Here is a 24,719-nt window from a genome sequence, read left to right on the forward strand (position 1 = left end):
ATGGCCGACAAGCCACAGTCTGGAGGGTGCTAATAATGAGGTAGTCTTCTTAGATTCTGCATATAGGATAAGCACAATTTAATGACACAAGTTCTTCAAGGAGTTTATTATTAATGTCCAACGCCTTTAAAAATTCATGAACTGATTAATATATTTCTCATAAAAATTATTTCTCTTAAATATTTCAGGATGAGTTCATTGGAATTGAGCCCCTGAGTGAAGATGCCATTATCACAGGTTTCAGAAATATGCCTATATGTCCCAACCCAGAAGATACTTGCGACTTTGTTAGGGCAGCCCGCTTTGTATCAACTCCTTTTCATGGAATAATAACACAGAAGCACCCACTATCTGCCAATCCTGAGAGAATTCTACAGGAAGAGCTACAGTTGAAGAGAACTTCTGTAAACCAGCAAACTGTTTGTGAGGTTACTTACAACCAAGCACTTGGCATTAAGAAATTGAGGTAACTGGATTATAATATACATGCATTTGCTTATTTATGCCTTTCCTTCCTCTCTGTGTATACTTGTCAACTTCCCAAGAATATGGCTTATCTTAAGAGTACCAGGTATATATTATTCTAACTTTTTTGTGGTTCTAAATGACCAAATTCAGAATTTGGCTTTTAATTTGTTTTTTATATGGCTCTCTAGACTGTTATAACTTCATTATAATGCTAAGCCCAAAGTGTTAGATGAACCAATGTGATCTGGAATAACTATTGAAACATAGAGAGTCACTTCCATTTTCCCAAACGATGTTGAACAGTCATTATTTTACTATGTTTTCAGCCTTTAAATGAACTAACATTTCCCAAATATTGTTAACAAAATAATTTCCCTAAAGTTATACTTATTTTGTTAGATTTCAAATGCCTCTAGTTTAAAGAAGTAGAGTCTAATGGAAAGGACACTGGACAGAGAATTTAAGTAGTTAGGTAATTATTGTGTATAAATTTTTCCTAGGTGTAGCACATGTGTATCTCCTGTTCTGAGTGATGATATTTACTCTGGATCTTAGACAAATCACCTAAGTTCCCTGGGCCTCAGTTTTTTCCTCTTTAAAATGAAGGGCGTATGGTAGATGGCCTCTGAAAATCCCTTCCAGCTCTATATCTGTGATCCTGTGATCTCATACTTTGGATCTGTGATCCCCTCATTGTGGATGCTCCATCCAACAGTGTGTAGGTCCACACTTTCTTATCCTGATTTTTGTCTGTGCTCTCCTCTGCATTCTTCACTGTCCCATACTAGGGGCCTTTCTCTTGCTCTCATCCTTTCATGGATACCATTGGAATACCCAAGCACCATGCTTCATTGCCCTCACTACATGACTCAACTAATGTCTCTCTCCTGGACTCTTCCTTTATGCTACTTCTCCTGAGAGGAGTTCCTCATAGATTACATGTTCACTTCTGTCTTGTGGCTCTCATTGACCTTTAAGTGAACGGCAGCTTTAATTTTTTAGAAACTAATATTCTCAGACTTGTAGGTATATAGCACCAGTTTAAGAATACTAATGTTAAAAAGATGGGCCTTTGTTTCAGGAAGAAACCTGGGATCATTAAAAACGCTGTGCAGTTTCTTAAATGCAATCCAGCTCCCTTATCATCTTATTCAATTCCAGGCCTAGTTCTTTGTCCTTCTGCAATGCCTGTCCCAGATAGAGATATAGATATAGAGATATATGTTTTCCTGACTCCAAGGCCAGGTCCATATACACTATAACCAGGCTTGCCCCCCCTTCATAAGATTTTATGAACAAATTTATATTCTAAACTGATGGTGCTCTTTAGCGCATTATCTTTTATTTTGATGATGATGTCAAATGTTTATTGGCTAAGATAGTTTCTACATTCTTTTATTTTCCTTTTGACACTTGATTTGTATCCCTACACTTAGGAAATGGTGGTAGTCATGTTGGTATCTGCTCTTTTTATTAATTCCTCATTTTGAGGGCACTAAAAGCTTTTTAAAGTAAGCCAGGTTGGCATTACCTCAATTACATGCCATATCTTCTCATTTTTATTCTTCTAATTTGATAATGATTTTGATCTGTGCTCTTTGTGGAATTGAGTCCTTCATTGGTATATAGTTCTTCTCAGAATATACTTAGCTTCATTTTTTGTGATGTCGTTCAGTGTTCACTATGTTTAGCATTTCCCAATTCTCTTCGTTCTGTGCAGGTATGATCTAAGGCTTTTGTAGTCATCCATCATTTGGTCCCTCTCATTTCTCAGGGATGGTGTCAGTAAATGAAATTATGTATTTTGGGGCTTTGAATCTTTAAAGAAAAAGTTACATAATCAATATTTTATTCTTAAACATCAAGATTAGCCATTAAGTGGGGAGAAAAAAGAAAAGGGCCCTGGAAAATAGCTTCTCTTGTCAACTCTCATTTAGCATTATCCTTCTTTTCTTCTAGCACTTCCTACCTCTGGATGCACACATACTTTATATCTCACCTAACTCTTCCACTGTTTTGAAGGTTGCTAGCCCTACTCTTGCCATTATACTTGGAAAATTCAACATACGTTTTAACAACGCACTGGGCCTCTGGGATCCCTAGTTCACCAGTTTCAACTCCTCTGAGTTATATTTTTCACTCTGTCTCAGCTATGCAAAGGAGAGGTCATATCTTAGACCTCGCCATCACCCGTAATTGTCACCTCCATGATCGTGACCTCTCTGATCCTGGTCTGAATTCCCTTCTCTCCTGTCCTTTGATTTCTCACTTTCTCTAAACTTGTTCTTCATCCTCACCAGGGCCTCTAGTCTCTCCCATTTTTCCTTATTCTCTGATATCTCTGGCTGCAGTGGTATAGTTTGAGCAACATTGAAGACCAAGCACAAGGCCCACCTTCCACCTTCAGCTTATCCACTGAGTTAGTGGGGTAGGTAGTGTCACATGGGATATAAAGACAATTCAGTTTTAAAAACCTTTATTTGTATGGGTGTAATATGTGCACTCTATCTTTGGTCCAGCTGCCTCCTTGTGTACCCTTTTAAATAACTAGAGTAATTGTTAGGAGTTAAGTACTAACGAGTAATCGTCAAGTAGATAGGAGAGATTGAATGGTGCATTACTAGTGCGTAATACTTTGGCATCGGGGTAAGACTGATTTCAGTTAATTTAATGAAACATTTTTGTGGTAACCAGAGACTACCTTGTTTGTACCTATTCTTTAGAGTCAGAGACATTAGGAAACTAGGCCTAGATAAACCTGAAGCAGGAGGAAGAAGTAGAGAAGTAGGCAGTAGATTTCCTTGGTGGTCATGGGAGCTTAGGGGATAGTTAAACTTTCAGTTCAACAGTTAGACTGGTTATATAAGTTGAGTGAAGGGGGACTCTGCTCAATATGGTTGAATGAGTGGGACTAGAACAGCCCAGTTCTCCCACAAGTATTCCAACAAGGAGTTTAAAAAAGACTAAGCAAATTATAAAGAAAACTAAGGGAAAAAAGTAAATGCATTTTGCCAGCCCACATTTGCACAGAGAGGCAACCAGCAGCTAAGTACTAGGGAAGGTGTTCAGAGAGAAAAAGCCAGCTGAGAGTGGGAAGCATGGTAGTCTTCTAGCTTAGGAGCTAGGGGCAATTAGGGAAGCCTAAAGCTGTGATCAGAGGCAGTACGGTACCTTGTGAGATACTGAAAAACACTCATCTTCACCGACTGAAGATAATATAGGCCAATAGCAAAGGCCACACCAGTCCTGCAGAGCACCCAGCACAGTGCTTAGCACTGAGTTGGGGTTTTATAAATGTTTATTGATTGACTGAGTAATTGGAAGAAGGCATTTCCTTATCACATTTTCCCTGTACCAGTAACAGGTCTGGGGGCAAAGGCAGTAGTACTTTGACATTGGGAGTCCCTAGGGTGCTAGAAAGAAAATGTTACCAAGGCAGGGAGACAGGGAAAACAGAAATCAAAGCCTTGAGCCAGGTGAGTTGAATAGGTTTGAGACTTTGGGAAATCAAGCTTTATTCATTCAACAAACATTAAGTTCCTAATTAAAGGCCCTTTGGGGAACAGCAAACAGATGGTGAGTGTGCTCGTTGGCTGGGTTCTGAAGTTGATGCATGTGTGGTTGGTTGTCCAGGCCAACCAGGAGATAAAGTGGGCTCAGTATGTCAAAGTCAACAGCAAAAGAAGGAGGAGGAAGTAACTTGTAGACATAGAGAAGAGGGTGACAGGACATATTTTTGGAGAAAGGATAATCCAGCTGGACTGGAACATAGTGTGGGCAGAGGAGGAATGTGGCTTGAAAAGGTAGGAGCAGAACCAGATTGTGGAGGACTTTGAATGTCAGGCCAGAGTTTATACTTTACTTAAAATCATATATTTAAAGTATATAAAAATTTAACACCTCAGTTTTAAAACTTTCCTGCCTACCCTGTAGGGTATTTTTTTTTCTGATCTTCCTTCTGTTCTGTTCATTTTCAAAAATGCTTTAATGACACTTTTTTTTAAACTTTTTTTTGCATGATTGTATTATTACTATTCTCACTTGCCCCCCAAGTTTTATCTTCACCATCCCCCCAAACCCTTATTACAAAAAATACAATCAAACAAAACAAATCTATACACATATGTATCTCCTTCTGTACCTTTAGTCCATCACCTTTCAGGAAATGAGTAGCGTACTTCATCGTAGGTCCCCTAGAGACATGGTTGGCCATTGCATTTATCAGAGGGTTTTGTCTTTCGGAATTGTTTCTTTTAAAAATGTTTCAGTAACTGCTTACATTGTTCTTTTGGTTCTATTTACTTTACTTTGCATCATTTTTATGTAAGTTCTTCCAGGTTTATCAGAATCTATCCCTTTCATCATTTGGTATGGTGTAATAATGTTCTATTGTATCCATATACCATTTTTCATTGAGCCATTTTCCAGTTCCACCTGTAGGGTAAGATAGATTTCCCCACCCGATTGAGTATGTATGTTACTCCCTCCTTAAGGGCATCCCCTTACTTCCCAGTTTCTTGCTACAACAAAAGTGCTGCCATATTGTCCTGTCTCATTCATCTCTTTGAGAGTCTGTGCTTAGTACAGTGGTATGGCTAGATGAAAGGGTTTGCTCAGTTTAGTGACTTCTAGGGTATAGTTCCAAATTGCTTTCTGAAATGTTTGGATCATTTCAAAGCTCCAGTAGTGCATTACTATGTCTGTCCTCCAATATCCATTGCTTTTTTCTGGTGAGCAGAGGGGTGATGTGATCATGTCTATTTATGTTTAGTCTGACAATGGTGTAATGAATGCATTAGAATAGAGCTAGGAAGACTTCTTACAAGGCCGTTGAAATAGTTTAGGTAGATGGTAATGAGGAACTGTGCTAGGATGTTAGCAGTGAGAATAGAGGGGAGAGGGAAGATTTGAGAGGTGCTGTGCAAGTAAAATGGACAGAACTTGGTTACCGGTTGGATATGAGAAGTGAGAAACAGGGAAGAACCAAAAGAGTAAGGTTGCATAAGAAGGCGACTGAGTGAAGTCTAATGTTACTAATAGGAATATGGAAGTCAGAAGAGTTGATTTTGGACATGCCGAGTTAGAGGTATCAGGTGGACATCAGGATGATGTTCTCTGGGCAGTTGGAGTTATAGTCTGGAGCTCAGAAGAAAAGTTAGAACTGGAGGTGCAGAAGCAGTAATTTTTAAAAATTTTAGTTTTCAACATTCACTTCCACAAGATTTTGAATTCCAAATTTTCTCCCCATCTCATCCCTCCCCCCACCCCAAGATGGCATGCATTCTGAATACCCCTTCCCCTAATCTGCCCTCCCTTCTGTCTCACCCCTCCTTCTCTTATCCCCTTCCCCTTCTGTTTTCCTATAGGGCAGGATAGATTTCTATACCCCATTGCCTGTATATCTTATTTCCCAGTTGCATATGAAAACAATTTTTTTTAACATCTGTTTTTAAAACTTTGGGTTCCAAATTTTCTCCCTTCCTCCCTCCCCACCCACCCTCACTGAGAAGGCAAGCAACTTGATACAGGTTATACATGTATAAGTCATGCAAAACAATTCCATAGTAGTCATGTTGTGAAAAACTAACTATATTTCCATTCATCCTATCTTGCCCCCCATTTATTCTATTCTCTCTTTTGACCGTGACCCTCCTTAAAAGTGTTTGCTTCTGATTACCCCCTCCCCCAGTGCCCTCTGTCATCCCCCTGTTCTCTTGTCCCCTTCCCCCAATATTTTCCTGTAGGGTAAGATAGATTTCCATGCCCAATTGAGTGTGTATGTCATTCCCTCCTTAAGCCAAATCTGATAAGAATAAGATTCACTCATTCCCTCTTACCTTCCCCTGTTTCACCTCCATTGTAAAAGCCTTTTCTTGTCTGTTTTATGTGAGATAATTTACCCCATTTTACCTCTCCCTTTCTCCTTTTCCCAGTATAATCCTCTCTCACCCCTGAATTTTATTCTCTAGATATCACCCCTTCATCTTCAATTTACCCTGTGCCTTCTATCTGTATCTATATATCTGTCTATATAGATATATAGATATAATTTTTTCCCTCTGACTTCCCTAATACTGACAAAGGTCTCATGAGTTATAAATATCTTTCCATGCAGGAATGTAAACAGTTCAACCTTAATAAGTCTTATATGATTTCTCTTTCCTGTTTACCTCTTCATGTTTCACTTGAGTCTTGTATTTGAAAGTCAAATTTTCTATTCAGCTTTGGTCTTTTTATTAAGAATGCTTGAAAGTCCTCTCTTTCACTGAATGTCCATTTTTCCCCCTGAAGGATTATACTCAGTTTTACTGGGTAGGTGATTCTGGGTTGTAATCCGATCTCCTTTGCCCTCTGGAATATTATATTCTAAGCCCTCCAGTCCCTTAATGTAGAAGCTGCTAAATCTTATGTTATCCTGATTATGTTTCCACAATACTTAGAATTGTTTCTTTCTGGCCGCTTGTAATATTTTCTCCTTCACCTGAGAACTCTGGAATTTGGCTACAATATTCCTAGGAGTTTTCAAACTTTGGGGATCTCTTTTAGAAGCTGATCAGTGGATTCTTTCAATTTCTATTTTGCCCTTTGGTTCTAAAGTATCAGGGCAGTTTTCCTTGATAAATTCTTGAAAGATGATGTCTAGGCTCTTTTTTTGATCGTGGTTTTCAGATTGTCCAATAATTTTTAAATTGTCACTCCTGGATCTATTTTCCAGGTCAGTTGTTTTTCTAGTGAGATATTTTACATTGTTTTCTATTTTTTCATTCTTTTGATTTTGTTTTACAGTGCCTTGATTTCTCATAAAGTCACTAGCTTCCAATTGCTCCATTCTAATTTTTAAGGAAGTATTTTCTTCAGTAAGCTTTTGGACTTCTTTTTCCATTTGGCCAATTTTGCCTTTTAAGGCATTCTTCTCGTTGGCTTTTTAGACCTCTTTTGCCATTTGGGTTAGGCTATTTTTTAAGGTGTTATTTTCTTCAGTATTTTTTTGGGTCTCCTTTAGCAAGCTGTTGACTTGTTTTTCATGATTTTCTTGCATCACTCTCATTTCTCTTCCCAGTTTTTCCTCTACTTCTCTTACTTGCTTCTCAAAATCCTTTTTGAGGTCTTCCATGGCCTGGGACCAATTCGTATTTTTCTTGGAGACTTTGGATGTAGGAGCTTTGACTTTCTTGTCTTCTTCTGGTTGAATGTTTGATCTTCTTTGTCACCAAAGAAAGATTCTGTGGTCTGACTTTTTTTGCAAGGTTTGCTCATGATCCCAGCCAATTAATTGAGTTATAAACTCTTTGTTAAAGGAGGAGTCTGCTTCCAATGTGGAAAAATGTACTGTCCCAGACTTTGGGGGGTTTCGTGCAAATGTTTTCAGAGATATTGCTAGGGACCTGTAAATTTTCAGTTCTTCCAACGTGCTGTGATAAGGGGCAAGCTGTTTACCCTTTTCCTGGCCTGTGCTCTGGTCTGTGAGTGACCACAAGCACTCTTTTCTGCCTTGGAACTGTGAGGAAGCTTTGCTCTTCACCACCACTACAAGCTCCTCCTCGCCCCTGGACTGCCACCCAGAACTGTGTCCCAGATCCAAGCAGGGCAAAACAAGAGAATCCTGCCTCAGCACCAGCAAAGAGATGCCTGCAATCCCCCTCTGATCAGCCACTCGATTTCCCCCTCAGTTTGTAGGCTGGAAGCTCTGGAAGCAGCTACCACACCAGGGCCATGTGCAGGGATTGGGGCTGGGACCGAGTTTCTCTCTCACTGCAGTCACAGACTTTTCCTACTGACCTTCTAAGTTGTCTTTAGCATTCTTGGGTTGAGAAGTCTGGAAACTGCCACAACTGCCTGTGATTCAGTCTTCTTGAGGCCTGCTCCAGGTTCACTGAAGCCTATTTTGCCTGCATGCCCATGCTGAACTGCACTTCTCTCCCTGCCTGGCACAGTAGAATTCTCTGATCAACCATCCAGGTTGTCTTGGGCTGGAAATTTGTTTCACTCTGTCTTTTTGTGGGTTCTGCTGCTTTAGAATTTGTTTAGAGCCATTTTTTACAGGTATTCGGAGAGGTTTGGGAGGGCTCAAGTGAGTCACTGCTTTTATTCCACCATCTTGGCTCCACCCCCCCAGAAACAATAATTGAAGCCATTTGAGTGAGTGAGATTGCCTAGGAGTAGAATAGAGAGAGAAGAAAGCCAAGGACAAATCTATGAAGAGCTATTTCTCGTAAGACAAGAGAGAATAAAGTGTACAGTTTAAGGAGCTTGTCAACATGTCAGAAACTTGGGAAAAGTCAGGGAAGATGAGATGGAAAAAAAAGCTCATTGTATATGGCAGTTAGGTAGTGATTGGTAACTTTAGAAAGAGCAGTGTTAGTGAAAGTTATAGAACTGAAAGTCAGATTGCAAGAAGTTGATCCAAGAATGGGCAATAAAGGAAATGTTATCCTTACTCTGTCACTTGTTTTCAATCTCTCCCTGTCTATTGGCTTCTTCCCTTCTGCCTCCAACATTCCCATGATTGTCCCAACCTCAAAAAACCCTTACTTGATCCTTCTGTCCCCACTTACTATTGTCCTGTATCTCTCCTGCCCTTGTAGCTAAACTCCTTGAGAAGGCTGTCTGCAATAAATGCCTTCACTTTCTGACCTCTTACTCCCTTCTTAACTCCTTATAATCTAGTTTCTGACCTCATCATTCCACCAGAACTGCTCTCTCCAAAGTTACCAGTGATTTCTTAATTACCAAACACAGTGGCCTTTTCTCAATCCTCATCCGTAACCTCTCTGCAGCCTTTGTCACTGTTGGTTACTCTCTCCTCCTCAATACTCTCTTCTAAGTTTTTTGGGACACGCTTTCCATTCTCCTTCCTTTCTGATAACTCCTCAGTCTCCTTTGCTGGATCCTTTTCCAGATGATGCCCTCTAATCTTAGGTGTCCCTCAGAGTTCTGTCCTTGGCCCTCTCTCTATACTGCTTCACTTGATGAGTCATCAGCTTTCATGGATTTAATTACTATCTCTATGCTTACTACTCTCAAATCTACCTATCCTCCACTAACCTCTCTGCTGACCTCCAATCTAGCATCTAGGGCACCCTAGGTGTTACAGCGGACAGAGCGCCAGGCCTGAAGTCAGGAGGACCTGAGTTCAAATCCAGCCTCAGATACTTACTAGTTGTGTGACCCTGGGCAAGTCACTTCACCCTGTTCACCTCAGTTCCTCATCTGTAAAAATGAGTTAGAGTAAGGAAATGGCAAACCACTCTAGTGTCTTTACCAAGAAAACAGCAAATGGGTTCACGGAGAATCAGACATAATAGAAACAACTCAACAACAATAACCGTATATCTCCACATGCCTTTGGAATGTCCAGTAGACATTTTCAGCTGAACTCATTTTCTTTTTCTCTAAATCCTCTCTACTTCCTAACTTGCCTATTATTATTGAGGACGATACCCTCCCAGTCCCTGAAGTTTATAACCTAGGTATTATCTTTAACTCTCCCCAATCTCTTACTCCATATATCCAGTCATTTGCCAATACCTGTCAGTTTTACCTTTGCAACATCTCTTTTAAAGAAATATGCCCGCCTTCTCTCCTGTGACTCTGTTGTCACCCTGGTACAGGCCTTCATCGCCTCATTCAGACAGAATTTAAGAGTTTACATTCTACTGGGGGTTACAACTTGTGCCAAATAAATACAAAATAATTTGGTAAGAGATTAGTCATTAATAACCAGCAGTATCAGGTAAGGCTTCCAGTAAGATGTAGTCCATCAGTTTATTACAGTAATAATAGTTGATGATTAAATATTATTTAAGATTTAAAAAGTGCTTCACATATATTATCTCACTTTACATTTACAGCAGTAGTATGAAGTGATTACTTCAGGTATTATTTCTGTTTTGTAGATGAGGACACCAAGTTTATGTAGGTTAAGTGACTTGCTACTCATACAGCTAGTAAATTTCAGATACAGGCCTTTTAAGATCTTTTATTTTTTAAAAACATTTCCATTGCTTCCTAATGACATCCACCACCACCCCTCCATGCCCCAAAATAGAACCCTCCCCTGTAATAGAGAAGTATAGTTAAGCAAAACCAACATTTGTATGCCCCTCTGACAATGCATGCTTCATTTTGCCCCAAAGATGTATGAAAGAGGGAGGAGATGATTACTGGAACAAAATGGGCAGGGAATAGGATGAGGGCACATTTAGAAGACTTTAGAAGTTAGGATACCTCTTTTGTGATCAGGAGAAAGGGGAAAAAAATAGTAACGACTCCAAGAAGTTTTGAGGAAGGAAGTGGAGTCCTGGCGGGGAGGCCATGTTTTATTTCTCAGTCTCCTTGGTAAAGTAGGAAGCTAAGTCATCTGCTGTAAATGTTAAGGAAAGGGAAGCTGTGAGAGCAAAAAGGAGATTTGAAATAGTTTTTTATAGGAAATTAAATAGGGAGCCAATAGTGGAAAGGGTAGAAAGATTATTGAATTCACAGCAAGGGCCTAGCTGAGGCTGTAGACCATAAATTTATAGTAGATGAGATTATGCTGATCTCATGGCTTTATTCAGTGATATTTGGCAGACTGGGGACAGGAGTAGACAAATAAGGTGGTAGGGGTTACTCAGGTATGAGGAGTTGAAACAGTGAAAGTCAAGAGAGCACAAAGTTCTATGAGAGTAGTTGTTGTTCAGTCGTTTCAGTTGTGTCCAGCTCTTCATGACCCCATTTGGAGTTTTCTTGGCAAAGATACTGGAGTGGTTTGTCATTTCCTTCTCCAACTTATTTTATAGATGAGGAAACTGAGGCAAACAGGATTAAGTGATTTGCCCAGGGTCACACAGCTAGTAAGTGTCTGAGGTTGGATTTAAACTCAGCAAGATGAGGCTTCCTGACATTCTATCTACTGGGCCACCAGGTTGCACCATGAGAGTACTTAGGTTGTGAAATAGTGAAGTTGTAGATCATAAGCCTGATTTAGGGAGGCAAATAAAGCTGAGGTGGAAGAGGTGGTCTGGGGGAACAGGTCATGATCAAGGATAAAAAATTTAATGTGAGTGAGTGGGGAAAGTGGGAAGATACTAAGCTATGGTTGGAAAGTGTTATTTCAAAGTAACATGTCTTAAAGGTACTGTTCTAAGAGAGGTTCCTAATCTGGGGTCTATGAACGTGGGTGGGAAATTAATTCCATCTTTATTTTTCCAAACCTCTAAGTGAAATTCAACATTTTCTTGAACTATGAATTGGTTTTTTATTTATTTATTTATGTTTGCTTTTTTAGGCAATTGGGGTTAAGTGACTTGCCCAGGGTCACACAGCTAGGAAATGTCAAGTGTTTGGTCTGAGGCCAGATTTGAATTCAGGGCCGGTGCTCTATCCACTGCGCCACCTAGGTGCCCCTGTTGTTTTTTTTTTAATCTGAGAAGGGGATTTATAGGCTTTACCAGACTGTCAGAGAGGTTCGATGACAGATAGAAGGTTAAGAACTTTGGTGAGAAAGATCATAGAATCTTAGTCAAGTTAACAAACATTTATTAAGCACTTAGCACAAGTGCTGGGAATGCATATACTAGCAAAAGGAAAGAGTCTAGGCCCTCAAGGAGTTTACATTCTAAGGGAGAAAGATAGCACATAAAAAGGAACTGAAGTCATAGAGAGGTGAGGTTTGTCACTAAAATGGGTTAGAGAAATGAAACTGTTGGCATTTAGGAGGTGGAACAGTTGTTTGGACAGGCTATTAAATGAGTCATTGTGAATATGTATACTTTTCAGTTCAGGATTTGAGAAAGAAAAGATTCAGCTCAGCTTTCCTCTTAGGAAACTTAGCTAGTTATAATTTGTCACCACAAAGGATATAGCCAGGATAGATATGCTACTTTGTGGTATAGCCCCTTAGATTTCGTTGTCCTCCTTCTGAGACACCTGAGGTCCAACCAAGAAATAGCTAGTTTTGCCAGTACCATGGTATGACTATGTATCCTGAACTTTAGGAATTCACATGGTTTTATACTCAGGAGTAGAAAAGGGCACTGACACCAATCAGTAGATAAATATTAAGTGCCCACTGTGTGCCAAGCTCTGAGCTAAGCACTGACACCATTGACAATACATACTGGGCAGTGCTTCTCAAACTTTTTGTTCTCAGGACCCCTTTACTCTCTTAAAAATTACAGAGGACCCCAAAAAGCTTTTGTTTTTGTGGCTATGTCAATGTTTACTGTATTAAAATTAAGAGATTATTTTTGGAAAACATGTCATATTTGTATGAAAAAAATAATTTCCAAAACAAGAAATTAATGAGAAGAGTAGCATTGTTTTACATATTTTTGCAAGTCTCTTTAATATCCAGCATAATAGAAGACAGCTGGATTCTCAAATCTGCTTCTGCTTTCAATATGTTAATGATGTTGTTTTAGTTAGAAGTATATGAAAAAAATCATAGATATGTAGGTGGAGTATTTTTAATAGATAAACATCTTAGTATTATTATGAAAATAGCTTTGACCTTGTGGACCCCCTGCAAGAAGTCTCAGGCACACCTAGAGGTCTACAGACCATAACTTGAGAACCACTGATAGAGAGTAAGAAAACCCAGGAGCCTTTAAATATTCTTATCGGGAATAAGCCAGAGTGTTAGAAATCCTTTCCTGCTTAGTGGATATATCTGTGGATTCATCAGTAATTTTAACATTCTGTCCATGTCTCCCTCCCTCCCTCCCCATTGCCCTTTATGGGGAAAGGAGCAAAGTTCAAACAGACCCTCAAATTGACGTCGCTGAGGATGATGCGAGGCAATGAATGAGGGGAAAACTGAGGTACAAAAGTCACAGAACAATTTTGGAAAGTAACCTGAAAGCTGATAGATGCCAGCTACAAGGATGGGGAGAAGATGGTTAAATTATATTGAGTAGACTCAAAGAGGAGAAACTAGTAGAATAGTAGTATGAAAGTAGGGGAGCAATGAGCGCCACCTTCTCCCTGTTAGTCTTATGAATTGGGAGAATTAGAAAAGGAATGACTTTCAGTGAAGAGTCTTGCAAGAGATATGGTGTACTTTGAGGAGAGAACAAGGGCATGGAATGAGCGGGAGTTGGAAAGTTTGAGGCTGTTTGTTGAGTGCAGAGTATATATATGAAGGGATAAGTGTATTGGAGTTAGGAGCTTAGTGATTCAGGTTGAGTTGGCCTGGAAAGGAGTGGGTCTGATTAGAATACAGATAAAGGTGTAGGAGGAGATTGTTAAGCTTGGGCTCAGACTGTGGTAGTAGGGGAATCTGTGGAGACATGGGAACGATGCTACAAAGTGGGAATTTGTGACAGTTAGCCTTGAGTAAACTACTAAGCCAAAATGGGGAGAGAAGAGCAACATGGGAAGGAAGGCATTTGTTTCTTGAAAGATGGAGTGGGAAAGCTGAAGCAGTGGGCTAATTCCACTTCTCGTAGCCATAGAAATAACTATCTGAAGATTATCCCAAAAGCTTAATTATTTTCATGTATGCTAATAGGGAGCCAGATTCTTTTTATTTTAACATTCTTTCTTTTCTTCTAATTTTGAGTTCCAAATTCCCTCCCTTTTTCCCTTTCCCTCCCCCACCCATTGAGAAGGCAAGCAATATGATACCCATTATATCTGTGAAGTCATGCAAAACCTATTTCTGTATTAGCTATGTTGCCCAAAAATAGGAAGGAAAAACAGTATGCTTCAATCTGCACTCAGAGTTCATCAGTTCTCTCTCTGGAGGCGGGTAGTATTTTTCATCATGAGTCCTTTGGAATTGTCTTGGATCATTGTATCAATAAAATTGAATCATTTGAATTCCACTTCCATACCTGCCCTAGTTTAACTAAAAGTGAAAAATCAAATGAGAAGGGCAAAAGAAAAAAAAGGGTCCAGACAATTACAAGTAATATAAGTAGATATATAGTTCACTATAATATTTAATTTCGACAAGGTCTATAAAAATAATTGAATGCTTCAGAAACTCAAAGTTTGCTTCTCATGTTAAAATAGGTAAGTATTGCTGCAAGTCAGTTGGATTGGGCCTTAAGAAATTAAGATTGCGGAATTGAGAGAAAAATGGGAAGATTTGTGTAAATGGATTCAGAGTGAAGTAAACATAATTGGAAAAACAGCACACACGACAAGTATAATAATGTAAAAAGAAATTCCTACTGAAGTAAATCTGGGTGATGTGTAAACTTAGCCGAGATAAAGGATGGGAAACCCTGTTCTGTTCCCTTAAAGAGGTAAGGGGCTAGCTGCTAAGGATATGACTGCTTTGTCAGTTGGTTTTGCTTAACTGTTTTTCTTTGTTATAAGGGAGTTTCACTGGGAGAAGGTATAGAGGGTGTATATCTGGAAATTATTTGTGTTGTTAAAAAACAGTAATAACTTGTTGGGATAGTGTTGAAAACCAACTTTTTTAAAAGGCTGTTGAATTTAGAATTTGATCCCTTCCTCTATTTTAGCTAATGAATTTCAGTTAGATGAGAAAGAATTAGCATTCATTGCTTCTGCTGGAGGTTGACTCACCTGTGGTTCTTTCAGCCCAATTGTGGAAAACAGTCAAGAAAACACCTGCTCCTCTGGATTCTCAGGCTCTTCTGCTTCCTCAATTGCAAGTATTTCCTCAACTAAATACCTTCAGATCCCTGAGAAACTGGAACTTACTAATGATGAAAGCATCATTCATTCTTTGGGTAAGTGATTCTTGTGCCTAGTAAAAACTTACCTGTCTGGCATATGTTTTGGAGAAATGGCCATGAACCCTGAAACATCTAAAGTGTATAGAATGGCCCTGATTTAATCTTGAAAATGACTTTGGTAAGTAGGTATCGGTCACATACTCTGTGTTCTTTCTTCATTTGAAATTTCTCTTTTAAGTTCAGATTTGTTGGGTAACACTTTCACTTCTGCCCCTGCAGATAATTCTTCTCTCTCACCCTGGTGCTTACAGCAGCGTAGGCAACTGCTAGACTCACTGCCAGAGTTAAGGGCCTCTCCAGAATTCTATTTAGAAGAGAGACCCATGCCTGAGCTAGAAGTGGAAAAAGAGATTGAATTAGGTAAGTGCCATTAAAAGCATACATCTCTTTTTAATACTTGGAGGTGGTTAGTTACCTAAACACTTAGATGCTGTTGCAAATATCTAAAAAGTCTCTGAGCAGGGAAAAAAACTTTTGTAGAAATAAAAGTGTTGGTGAACCAGGGCTTAGTCGACAACAATAACTCATTTATCCAATGAGTTTTTTTTTAATTAAAACAAATTATTTTGATGAATTAACCAGAAACTATGTCTCTCAGACTTCCAGGAGCCGACATGGCGGAGTAAGCAGTAAATCACCATAACTCTTCCAATATTCATCTCCAGAAAAACATAAAATAGCATCCTGAAACAAATCCTGGAACAGCAGAATCAGCAAAAAGATGTGTGTGTGGGGGGGGAAGATAGCAAAAACAATCTTTTAGCCCAAGAAACTTAGATCAGCAAGAAAGGTCTGTCTCCCCCCCAAAAAAAGAGAGAGACAAAAAAGATCGAGGCATCTAGGTGGTTCAGTGGATAGAGCACCAGCCCTGGAGTCAGGAGGACCTGAGTTTGAATCTGGCCTCAGACACGTAACATGCAGTAGCTGTGTGACCCTGGGCAAGTCACTTAATCCCATTGCCTAGCCAAAAAAAAAAAAAGAGATAAGAAAGGTCCGTCTCACATGGGTAAAGGGAGAACGCGGGCCAGGACAGGAAGCATCCCAGCAAGCCAGCCACAAGCCCCACTTAAGCAAACCAATGGGAGATCCTGAGCCCCAGTGAGATGGAGTAGGCAAACACTAACACTAGGACACCCCACCTGCCTCAACATAGCTAGTGAACAGGCATACAGCAGCTCCAAAAGCTGCCATGTACTTCAGTGTAGCCCCAGAGATATGCAGAAACACCCCATCGCCCTCAGCACATGCCAAATACCAGCACTAGGAACCCCGGTTCAGCACCAGGTAAGCTGCTAGAACCCTACGGTCTCCAGCAGTTCCAACCACTCCCTACCCCCCACCCCCAGCACAGCACCTGATGTGAGGGTCCCCTGTGGGCCTCAGGGCAACATCAGTGCAGCACCAGGTAAGCAGCCAGGGCCTGTAACCCTTCGCACAAGAAACCCGAGAAATCCTTCCATCCTGAGAGCAGACTTCAAATTTAAAAGAAAGGAAGAAGACCAAAAAAAGATGAGTAAAAAACAAACCACAAAAAAAGACTCCAACTGTAGAAAGTTATGGCGACAGAGAAGATCAGGACACAAACTTAGAAGAGGACAGCACTGCCTATAGCCAAACCCTAAAGAAAAATGGTGAGTAATCTCAAACCTAGAAAGAACTCATGGAAGAGCTCAAAAGAGTCAAGAGCCTGGAAAAAAAAAACTGCTTAAAAAGTAGAGTTGGCCAAATGGAAAAGGAAGTACAAAACCCAACTGAGGAAAAAACTACTTAAAAGTTAGAATTGGGCAAGTGGAAGCCAATGACTCTATAAGAATCAAGAATCAAACAAATTTAAAAGAATGAAAAAATAGAAGAAAATGTAAAATACCTCATTGGAAAAAGAACTGACATGGAAAATAGATCCAGGAGAGAGAATATCAGAATCATGGGACTACCTGAAAGCCATTATCAAAAGGAGGACCTGGGCAACATCTTTGAAGAAATTATCAAGGAAAACTGCGCTGATATCCTAGAACCAGAAGGCAAAATAGGCAGTGAAAGAACCCACTGATCACCTTTGGGAAAAGATCCCAAAATAAAAGCTCCAAGGAACGTTATAGCCAAATTACAGAACTATCAGGTCAAGGAAAAAATAGTGCAAATGGGAAAAAAAAAATTCAGATATCAGGGAGCCATGATCAGGATTACGCAGGACTTAGCAGCTACAGCATTAAAGGATCAGAGGTCATGGAACATGATATTCCAGAAGGCAAAGAAGCTAGGACTACAACCAAGAATCACCTGTCTGGTGAAATTAAGCATAATATGTCAAAGGGGAAAAAATGATCATTCAATGAAATAGAAGGATTTCAAGCTTTCATAAGGAGAAGACCAACATTGAATAAAAATTTTGCTCTCCAATATCAAGACTCAAGCCTAAAAAGGGAAAAGAAAACATTTACATCTCTACATGGGAAGATGATACTTGTAATTCTTAAAAATTGTACCACTAATAGTACTAGAAGTAGCTAGAAGAAGTATACATAGAGGGGGTATAAGGTGAATTTGAGTAAATGGCATGAAAAAAATTTAAGAGATGAGAAAGAGAATTACCACTAGGTGCAGAACGGAGAGGTAGAATGGATTAAGTTACTTCACATGAAGAGGCAAAAAATCCATTACAGTGGAGGGAAAGATAGGAGTGTGGGCAATGGGTATCACTTGAACTTTACTTTCATCAGTATTGGGTCAAAGAGGGAATAATGTACAAAATCATTGTGGGGGGAGGGTGGGCTGACAGAAGAGAGGGCAGACTGGGGGAGGTGGGAGACAAGAGCAAAACACTGGTGCGGAGGAAAAGGGTGAAAAGAGAGAGAGGACAAATGGGAGGAAAAATAGGATGGAGGGAAATACACCATTAGTAATCATAACTGAATGTGCATAGGATGAGCTCTCTCATAAAATGAAAGTGAAAAGCAGAGGGGAGAAAAAACCAGAATCCTACAATATGTTGTTTACAAGAAACACACTTGAAGCAGAAACAGACACAGAGTAAAGGTAAGGGGCTGGAGCAGAATCTATTATGCTTTGGTTAAAGTGAAAAAAGGCAGGGGTAGCAATCCTGATCTTAGACAAAGTAAAAGCAAAAATAGACCTAATTAAAAGAGATAAGGGAAGAAATTACATCTTGCTAAAAGGTACCATAAACAATGAACTAATATCAATACTAAACATATATGCAACAAGTGGTATAGCATCCAAATTCTTTTTTTATTTAGGCAGTTAGGGTTAAGTGACTTGCCCAGGGTCACACACTAGTAAGTGTCAAGTGTTTGGTCTGAGGCCAGATTTGAACTCAGGTCCTCCTGACTTCAGGGCTGGTGCTCTATCCACTGTGCCACCTAGCTGCCCCTCACATCCAAATTCTTAAAGAAGTTAAGCGAGTTACAGGTTCATGACCAAATGAGATAGAAAGCATTACAAAATGTAAGATAATTTTGATTATATTAAATTACAAAGCTTTTGCACAAACAAAACCAACGTAACCAAGATTAGAAGGAAAGCAGAAAGCTGGGAAACAATCTTTACAGCAAGTGTCCCTGATATATAGAGAACTGAGTCAAATTTACAAGAATACAAACCATTCCCCAGCTTATAAATGGTCGAAGGATACAAATAGGCAGTTTTCAGATAAAGAAATCAAAGCTATCAATAGGCACATGAAGTGCTCTCAGTCACTCTTGATTAGAGAAATACAAATTAAAACAACTCTGAGGTAGTACCTCACACCTTTCAGATTGGCTAATATGACAAAAAAAGGAAAATGATAAATGTTAGAGAGGGTGTGGGAAAATTGTAACACTAATATGCTGTTGGTAGAGTTGTGAACTGATCCGACCATTCTGGAGAGCAATTTGGAACTATGCCCAAAGGGCAGCCAAACTGTGTATACCCTGAGATCCAGCAATCTAGACCGCTACTTAGGTCTGTATCCCAAAGAGATTATAAAAAAGGGAAAGTAATCTACATGTACAAAAATATTTATAGCAGCCCTTTTCATGGTGACAAAATATTGGAAATTGAGGGGATGCCCATTAATTGGGGAATGGCCGAACAAGCTGTGGTATAAGAATGTAATGGAATACTATTGTGCAATAAGAAATGATGAAAAGGCACATTTCAGAAAAACCTGGAAAGACTTGTACAAACTGTTGTACAGTGAAATGAGCAGAACCAGCAAACGTTGTACACAGTATTAGCAATGTGGTGTGATGATTCAATATGAATGCAGCTCTTCTCAGCAACTCCATACCAAAGGACTCATGAAGGAAAATGCTGTCCATATCCAGATAAAGAGCTAATGAACTCTGAATGCAGACCGAAGCATAATTTTTTCACTTACTTTATTCTTTTGTGTTTTTTTTTCCTTTTGATCTGTTTCTTCTTTCACAACTGTGACAAATATGGAAATATGTTTTACATGATTGTACATGTATAACATAACATAGGAAAAGGGGAGGGAGGGAGAAAAATTTGGAACTCAAAATCTTGTAAAAATGAACACTAAAAAGTGTCTTGACATGTAATTGGGTAATATGATTTGGGGGAGGGGTTGACATGTAATTGGGGAAAAATACTATAAAAATGGTTTTAAAAGTTATTCTAAATCCCACTTGATATGAATATGGTAATATTTCTTGCTCTTAAGCCAAGCATTAACCGCTAAGTGTAGCAATTCATAAAAGTAAAAATTCATAATTCATAAAAGTAAAAACATTCTTAACAGGTAATGAGGATTACTGCATCAAACAGGAAAACCTAATTGGTGAAGATTACAGGATATTTTGGGTAGTTCCAGGTGACTCTGCAAAATTAACTGCAATAAAGGTAGGAACAAAATGTTTGTATTCTCAGATTTCTCTAGCATCATTAACCATATAGGTACTTGATAATTTTAAGTTCCCCAGAAATCTACACAATTCCTTTTCCTGAAAGTCCCTGAATGAGAACGACCGATCACTAGTTTAGGTGAGGTTCAAAACAGAAATTAGTGATTCATGCATGGGTAGGAGTCAGGAACTGAGTATAGGCAAGTGACAGGAAGTAGACATCAAACAAAATTCATCAGACTAATGTAGGCCTCTCTGCTTCAAGTCATCAGATTTTGAAACAGGTAATGGCAGAGACTCTTGTGAGCTAGAAAAAATTCCCGTAACTAGCCCAGGAAATAAAGAACAAGACAGGAATTCTATCTTTACCTGGTCCAAAGAAGAAAATTTGGAAGGGTTTATCTCAGATCTGTATTTCAAAAGAGGTTCACTACAGTTATAGGTATGCTGAAGGAGGAAATGTCATTTAGTAATCCAACCACTGGCTAAATTGGATAAAAGACCAGTTTATAAAGAAACAAAATTTCTCTTTTCATGCCAAGAAAAGGAAAGCTGTGGAAGTATTTCCTCTATACTTCCATCCACCTCTAGCACCCCTAGAAGTACTAGGGTTGTTGGCAAAGAGGTAAAGATAGCTATAGGATGCTACTATTCTGACCCTGCACCCTTTGGTCACTGAGTTTTGATGACCATACCAATAATTATAATTCATCCATACAGATAATTGTCGTTCAGTTGCTTTCAATTGTATCTGACTCTTTGTGATTCCTTTTCGGGGTTTTCTTGGCAAAGATACTGGAGTTGTTTGCCATTTTCTTCTCTAGCTAATTTGACAGATGAGGAAACTGAGGCAAACAGGGTTAAGTGATTTGCTCAGGGTAACGCAGCTAGTGAGTGTCTGAGCCAGATTTGAATTCAGATCTTCCTGACTCTAGGTTTGGTACTCTATCCACACTTCACCACTGAGCTACCCCTATGTAGCTTTATAGACATATATTTTTACATATGAACAGAACTTAGGTGAATAAAATGCCAAGCTTTTATGATTAGCATTAGAATTTTAGAAGATTTCACTTGACCAGCTTTTTAGTCTGCCATTCCAAATGAATTAGCAAAATTTAGTCCATTTTTAAAGTGGAACTGTCATAGAGGTGACTTAGCCAAGGCCACATCTTTGTTGCAGCTGTTTATAGAGCTTGAGATTTCTGGGTCACAGCCCTGTTGTAATTGAATCCATTAAGACAGACTGATTTGTTTATATTTCAAATAAATTTTGGTTGATGTGTTTTTTTTTATAGCTCTTCACCCTCCCAAAAGTAGTAGCTTCCAAAGAGTAATGCCTTATAATAGAATAAAAAAGAGGGGGGAAAACTTCATCAAAACTAACCAATATTGGGAAAAGTTTGACATTATCTGAAGTGTTCTCTACCCCTAATCATTACCTCTGTAGGGAAAGGGGAAGAAGGGAAGGGTCAGGGATGATGAATTTAATTTAATTAATACAATTAGTGTTTTTATTTTTAAATAATCATTTTCAGGTGTATTCTCAGCCTGTACCATGGGATTATTATATCATCCTCAAGTTAAGAGAGCGTCTGAATGAAGAGTTTGAACACAATTTCAGTAATGACTGCAGCTGTTATCTATACCAAGATGGCTGTATTATTTTGCACCAGAATATAAACTGTTTCACGCTTTGGGTTTGTTGAAATACTTTCTTTAAAAGTGTTAACATGACTCTATTTCTCAAGTCGTAAAATATGACCTGCAGAGGTTTTAATAATGGTTCTTGGATGTCTAGCATTGGGTCAGCTTCTTCTCTATTTGGCCTATTCATTCATTCATATGAGTCCAAAAAAAAAGAAAAGAAAAGCATGTGAGTGACTGAAATGACTGGGGTGAAGGTTTCATTCAATTCAACTAATCCTTGTTCAGCACCTCGGTGCTGCAGAGGATTCGGAGATGAGCAGTGTTCCTCCGGAGTTAACAGTCTAGCATGGAGGGGTAACTTCTTGTGTCAAGGAGGGATTATGAGAGTCCTAAGAAAGATGGGGTGGCGGGTCAAGGAGAATTGGTAAAGGACGTGGCATTAATGCTAGGCCACAAGAATGGGGCAGGATCTTAGCAAACCAGTAGGGTTGTGGAATAACATTCAGGGCTGAGAAAACAGCACAAGTCAAAGTTCTTGGGATATGTTTGGCATCGAGTGATTCATAAAACTGTAAGATTCAAAATTGGAAAAGAGATTATCCATTCCAACTTCCTCATTTTATAGTCAGGGAAATTAAGGCCCAGGGAGGTTAAATAACTTGTACAAGACTATACAGGTAGTGAGCAGCATGACTGGGATTCATATCCATGTCTATGGACTTCAGGTTCAGTTTTTTCCCCATTAGACAACACTGCTACTTTGCTGTTGTCCAGTTTGCCAGGATCATAGAATACTTATAGGGGAGTAATGCAAGATAAAACTGGAAAGATAGGTTAGGATCATATTTTAGAGAGCTTTGAATGCCAGAATGAGAAGTTGGAATTTATTCTTTGAACAGTGGTGAAATCTCTGAATTTGAACAGAGAAAAGATGATCAAAGTTTACTTTAGAAATATTAATCTGACAGTGTTGTTTAGCACAGATCAGAAAGGGTAGAGATTGGAACAGAGAAACTACTTAGGCTATTGTAATAGTTCAGGCAAAAAATGAATTTCTGACCCAGAATGATGGAAGTAGGAATGGAAAAGAGGGTAAAGGTAAGACTGACAACCAGGGTAGACTTAGTAGGATTTGGCAACTAGTTTTATGTGGAGAATGAGGGGGAGGAAAAGTGAATGACTGACGATTTGAACTGAGGGAAATGGTTATATGAAAAATAAGACTCAAGAGGAGATGGTGATTTCAGGAGGTTGAAGGGTGAAGTGGGCGTGTTAAGTTTGGTTTTGAGCATGCGTTTGAAGTACCAATGGGACTTTATAAGCTCTTCAGCAGGTAGCTGGAAATTCAGCTGGATTTGGGGAGAAAAGTTGGAGCTAGAGCTATAATTTTAGAAGTTATCCACAGGGAGGTGATTGTTGAAGCCAGTAGGAGTAGATGAGACTGCAAAGAATTGTGAAAAGAGAGAAGGCGGAAGATAGAACCTTGGAGAAGGCGCATATATAGACAATGGGAGAAGAGACGATGGGACAGAGAGAAAGAACCAGTATAGTTCAATGTCACGAGAATCAAGTGAGCCAAGTATTCCAAGAAGAATTAGGCTCAAATGTTTCAGAGGGATTGAAAAGAAATACGAAGAAAACACCATTGGATTTGGTCGTTAGGAAATCCCGAGCCCTCAAGAAGTTAGCTTCATAAAGTTGTTGGGGTTGAAATCAGATTGCAGGGGGTTAAAAGAGGAGCTTGATGCTGAGTGGGGAAAGGACTTAGCAGAGGTTCTTTTGAGTAGGAAAACTTGAGTGTTTGTAGATAAGAGAAGGAGCTGAGGAAGGATGAAAGGTAGAGGTTGATGGATGTCCTGCAAACTAAAGTTTTGTTCAAATCCTGAAGTTACTAGAAATGTTGATATGGTGTCCTCTTAAGTTCTGCATGGTGTGAGCTATCTGAAATAAGGGTGCTTATGGCACATGTTTCCATTAGCTTTCTGTTTGTCTTCTGTTTCCAGGATCTTCTCCAGCACAGTGAATCCATTGACCCTGAAGTAATAATTTTGCTTATTCACAATCTCTTGGCGTTAGTGGAGAAGCTGCACAGAGCAGAAATAGTCCATGGAGATTTGGGTCCTAGGAGTCTGATACTGGGAAACAGGTTGGGCATTGTTCTTCATTGTGTTTCCTTTCTGCTCTGCCTTCAGACTTGGAATTCTTGCTACTTTCTCATGTCTTTTGATGAACATAAATGAATTTAAAAATAAAATTTGTTTCTTAAGTATCAGTGATGATTAGGAATAACTAAGAAAAAAAAAATTAGAGAGTGATCTCTCTATTTAGGACCACCTATAAGTTTTTTTCTTTAATTTTTCTGTCTGAGGTTAATATTTTGAGTCTCCCATCAAAGAAGAGAAACAACAAAGAAATATGCCCTTATCCCCATATAAATAAGGCACACCACTATCTAGCAGTCAGTAGAACCCTAATCTATGGGAAGATGGTTGATTTTGGTGGTCTTGAATTTCTTAATGGAGGTTGAACTAGATGATCGTAACTGTAGAGGGGAAAGGGGGCTAGAAGAACCTTAAGTTATGTGCTTATATCTATAAGCTGGGTTACTAAAGAACCCCTAACATCTTGCTCTAGATAGTAAAACCCTAGAATGAAGTAGGCAGTGTCTGCTCATCCTATCTGGCCCTACAGGTCAGCCAGGACTGCAATGCAAAGCTGCAATGACAGCTCTCCTTGGGTATGTATGTGGCATTTGAATTTAACCAAATAAAGGAAATTCTTCCACAAGCCACCAGGGGGCATCAGGAAAAATACCCAGATATATGGATCACTATAAGGAAACTTAATCAAGATCATAAGCCTTTTCCCTGGCCCTTTTTCAATTCCAAAAGTGTTTGGGAATTCCATTCGAACAATAAAAAGAAAAAATTTTGAAGTACTATGCCAAAGAAAGCCATATGCAATTATTAGCCTTAAAGTAAGAGAGCCTATCCTGGTTTAAGTAAGATGAAATATGCAATTGGATCGGTTACAAAAGCAAATT

The 24,719-nt window shown here is 39.2% G+C and overlaps 1 protein-coding gene across 4 annotated transcripts in view; it reads left to right on the top strand.

Annotated features, from left to right (window-relative positions):
* The window catches only part of BUB1B (BUB1 mitotic checkpoint serine/threonine kinase B), a 65,745-nt gene that overhangs the window by 34,365 nt on the left and 6,661 nt on the right, over nucleotides 1-24,719 (top strand). For all 4 annotated transcript variants that reach the window (XM_021009378.2, XM_021009376.2, XM_078151343.1 and 1 more), the window contains 6 exons: nucleotides 189-466; nucleotides 15,001-15,152; nucleotides 15,378-15,518; nucleotides 19,924-20,024; nucleotides 21,565-21,726; nucleotides 23,680-23,822. In XM_021009378.2, the coding sequence (XP_020865037.1) occupies nucleotides 189-466; nucleotides 15,001-15,152; nucleotides 15,378-15,518; nucleotides 19,924-20,024; nucleotides 21,565-21,726; nucleotides 23,680-23,822 (977 nt within the window). The remainder of the gene's footprint in view (nucleotides 1-188; nucleotides 467-15,000; nucleotides 15,153-15,377; nucleotides 15,519-19,923; nucleotides 20,025-21,564; nucleotides 21,727-23,679; nucleotides 23,823-24,719) is intronic.

This window comes from Phascolarctos cinereus, unplaced genomic scaffold (assembly GCF_003287225.1).
Source record: "Phascolarctos cinereus isolate Bilbo 61053 unplaced genomic scaffold, phaCin_HiC Scaffold_3;HRSCAF=262, whole genome shotgun sequence".
Classification (NCBI taxonomy): domain Eukaryota; kingdom Metazoa; phylum Chordata; class Mammalia; order Diprotodontia; family Phascolarctidae; genus Phascolarctos; species Phascolarctos cinereus.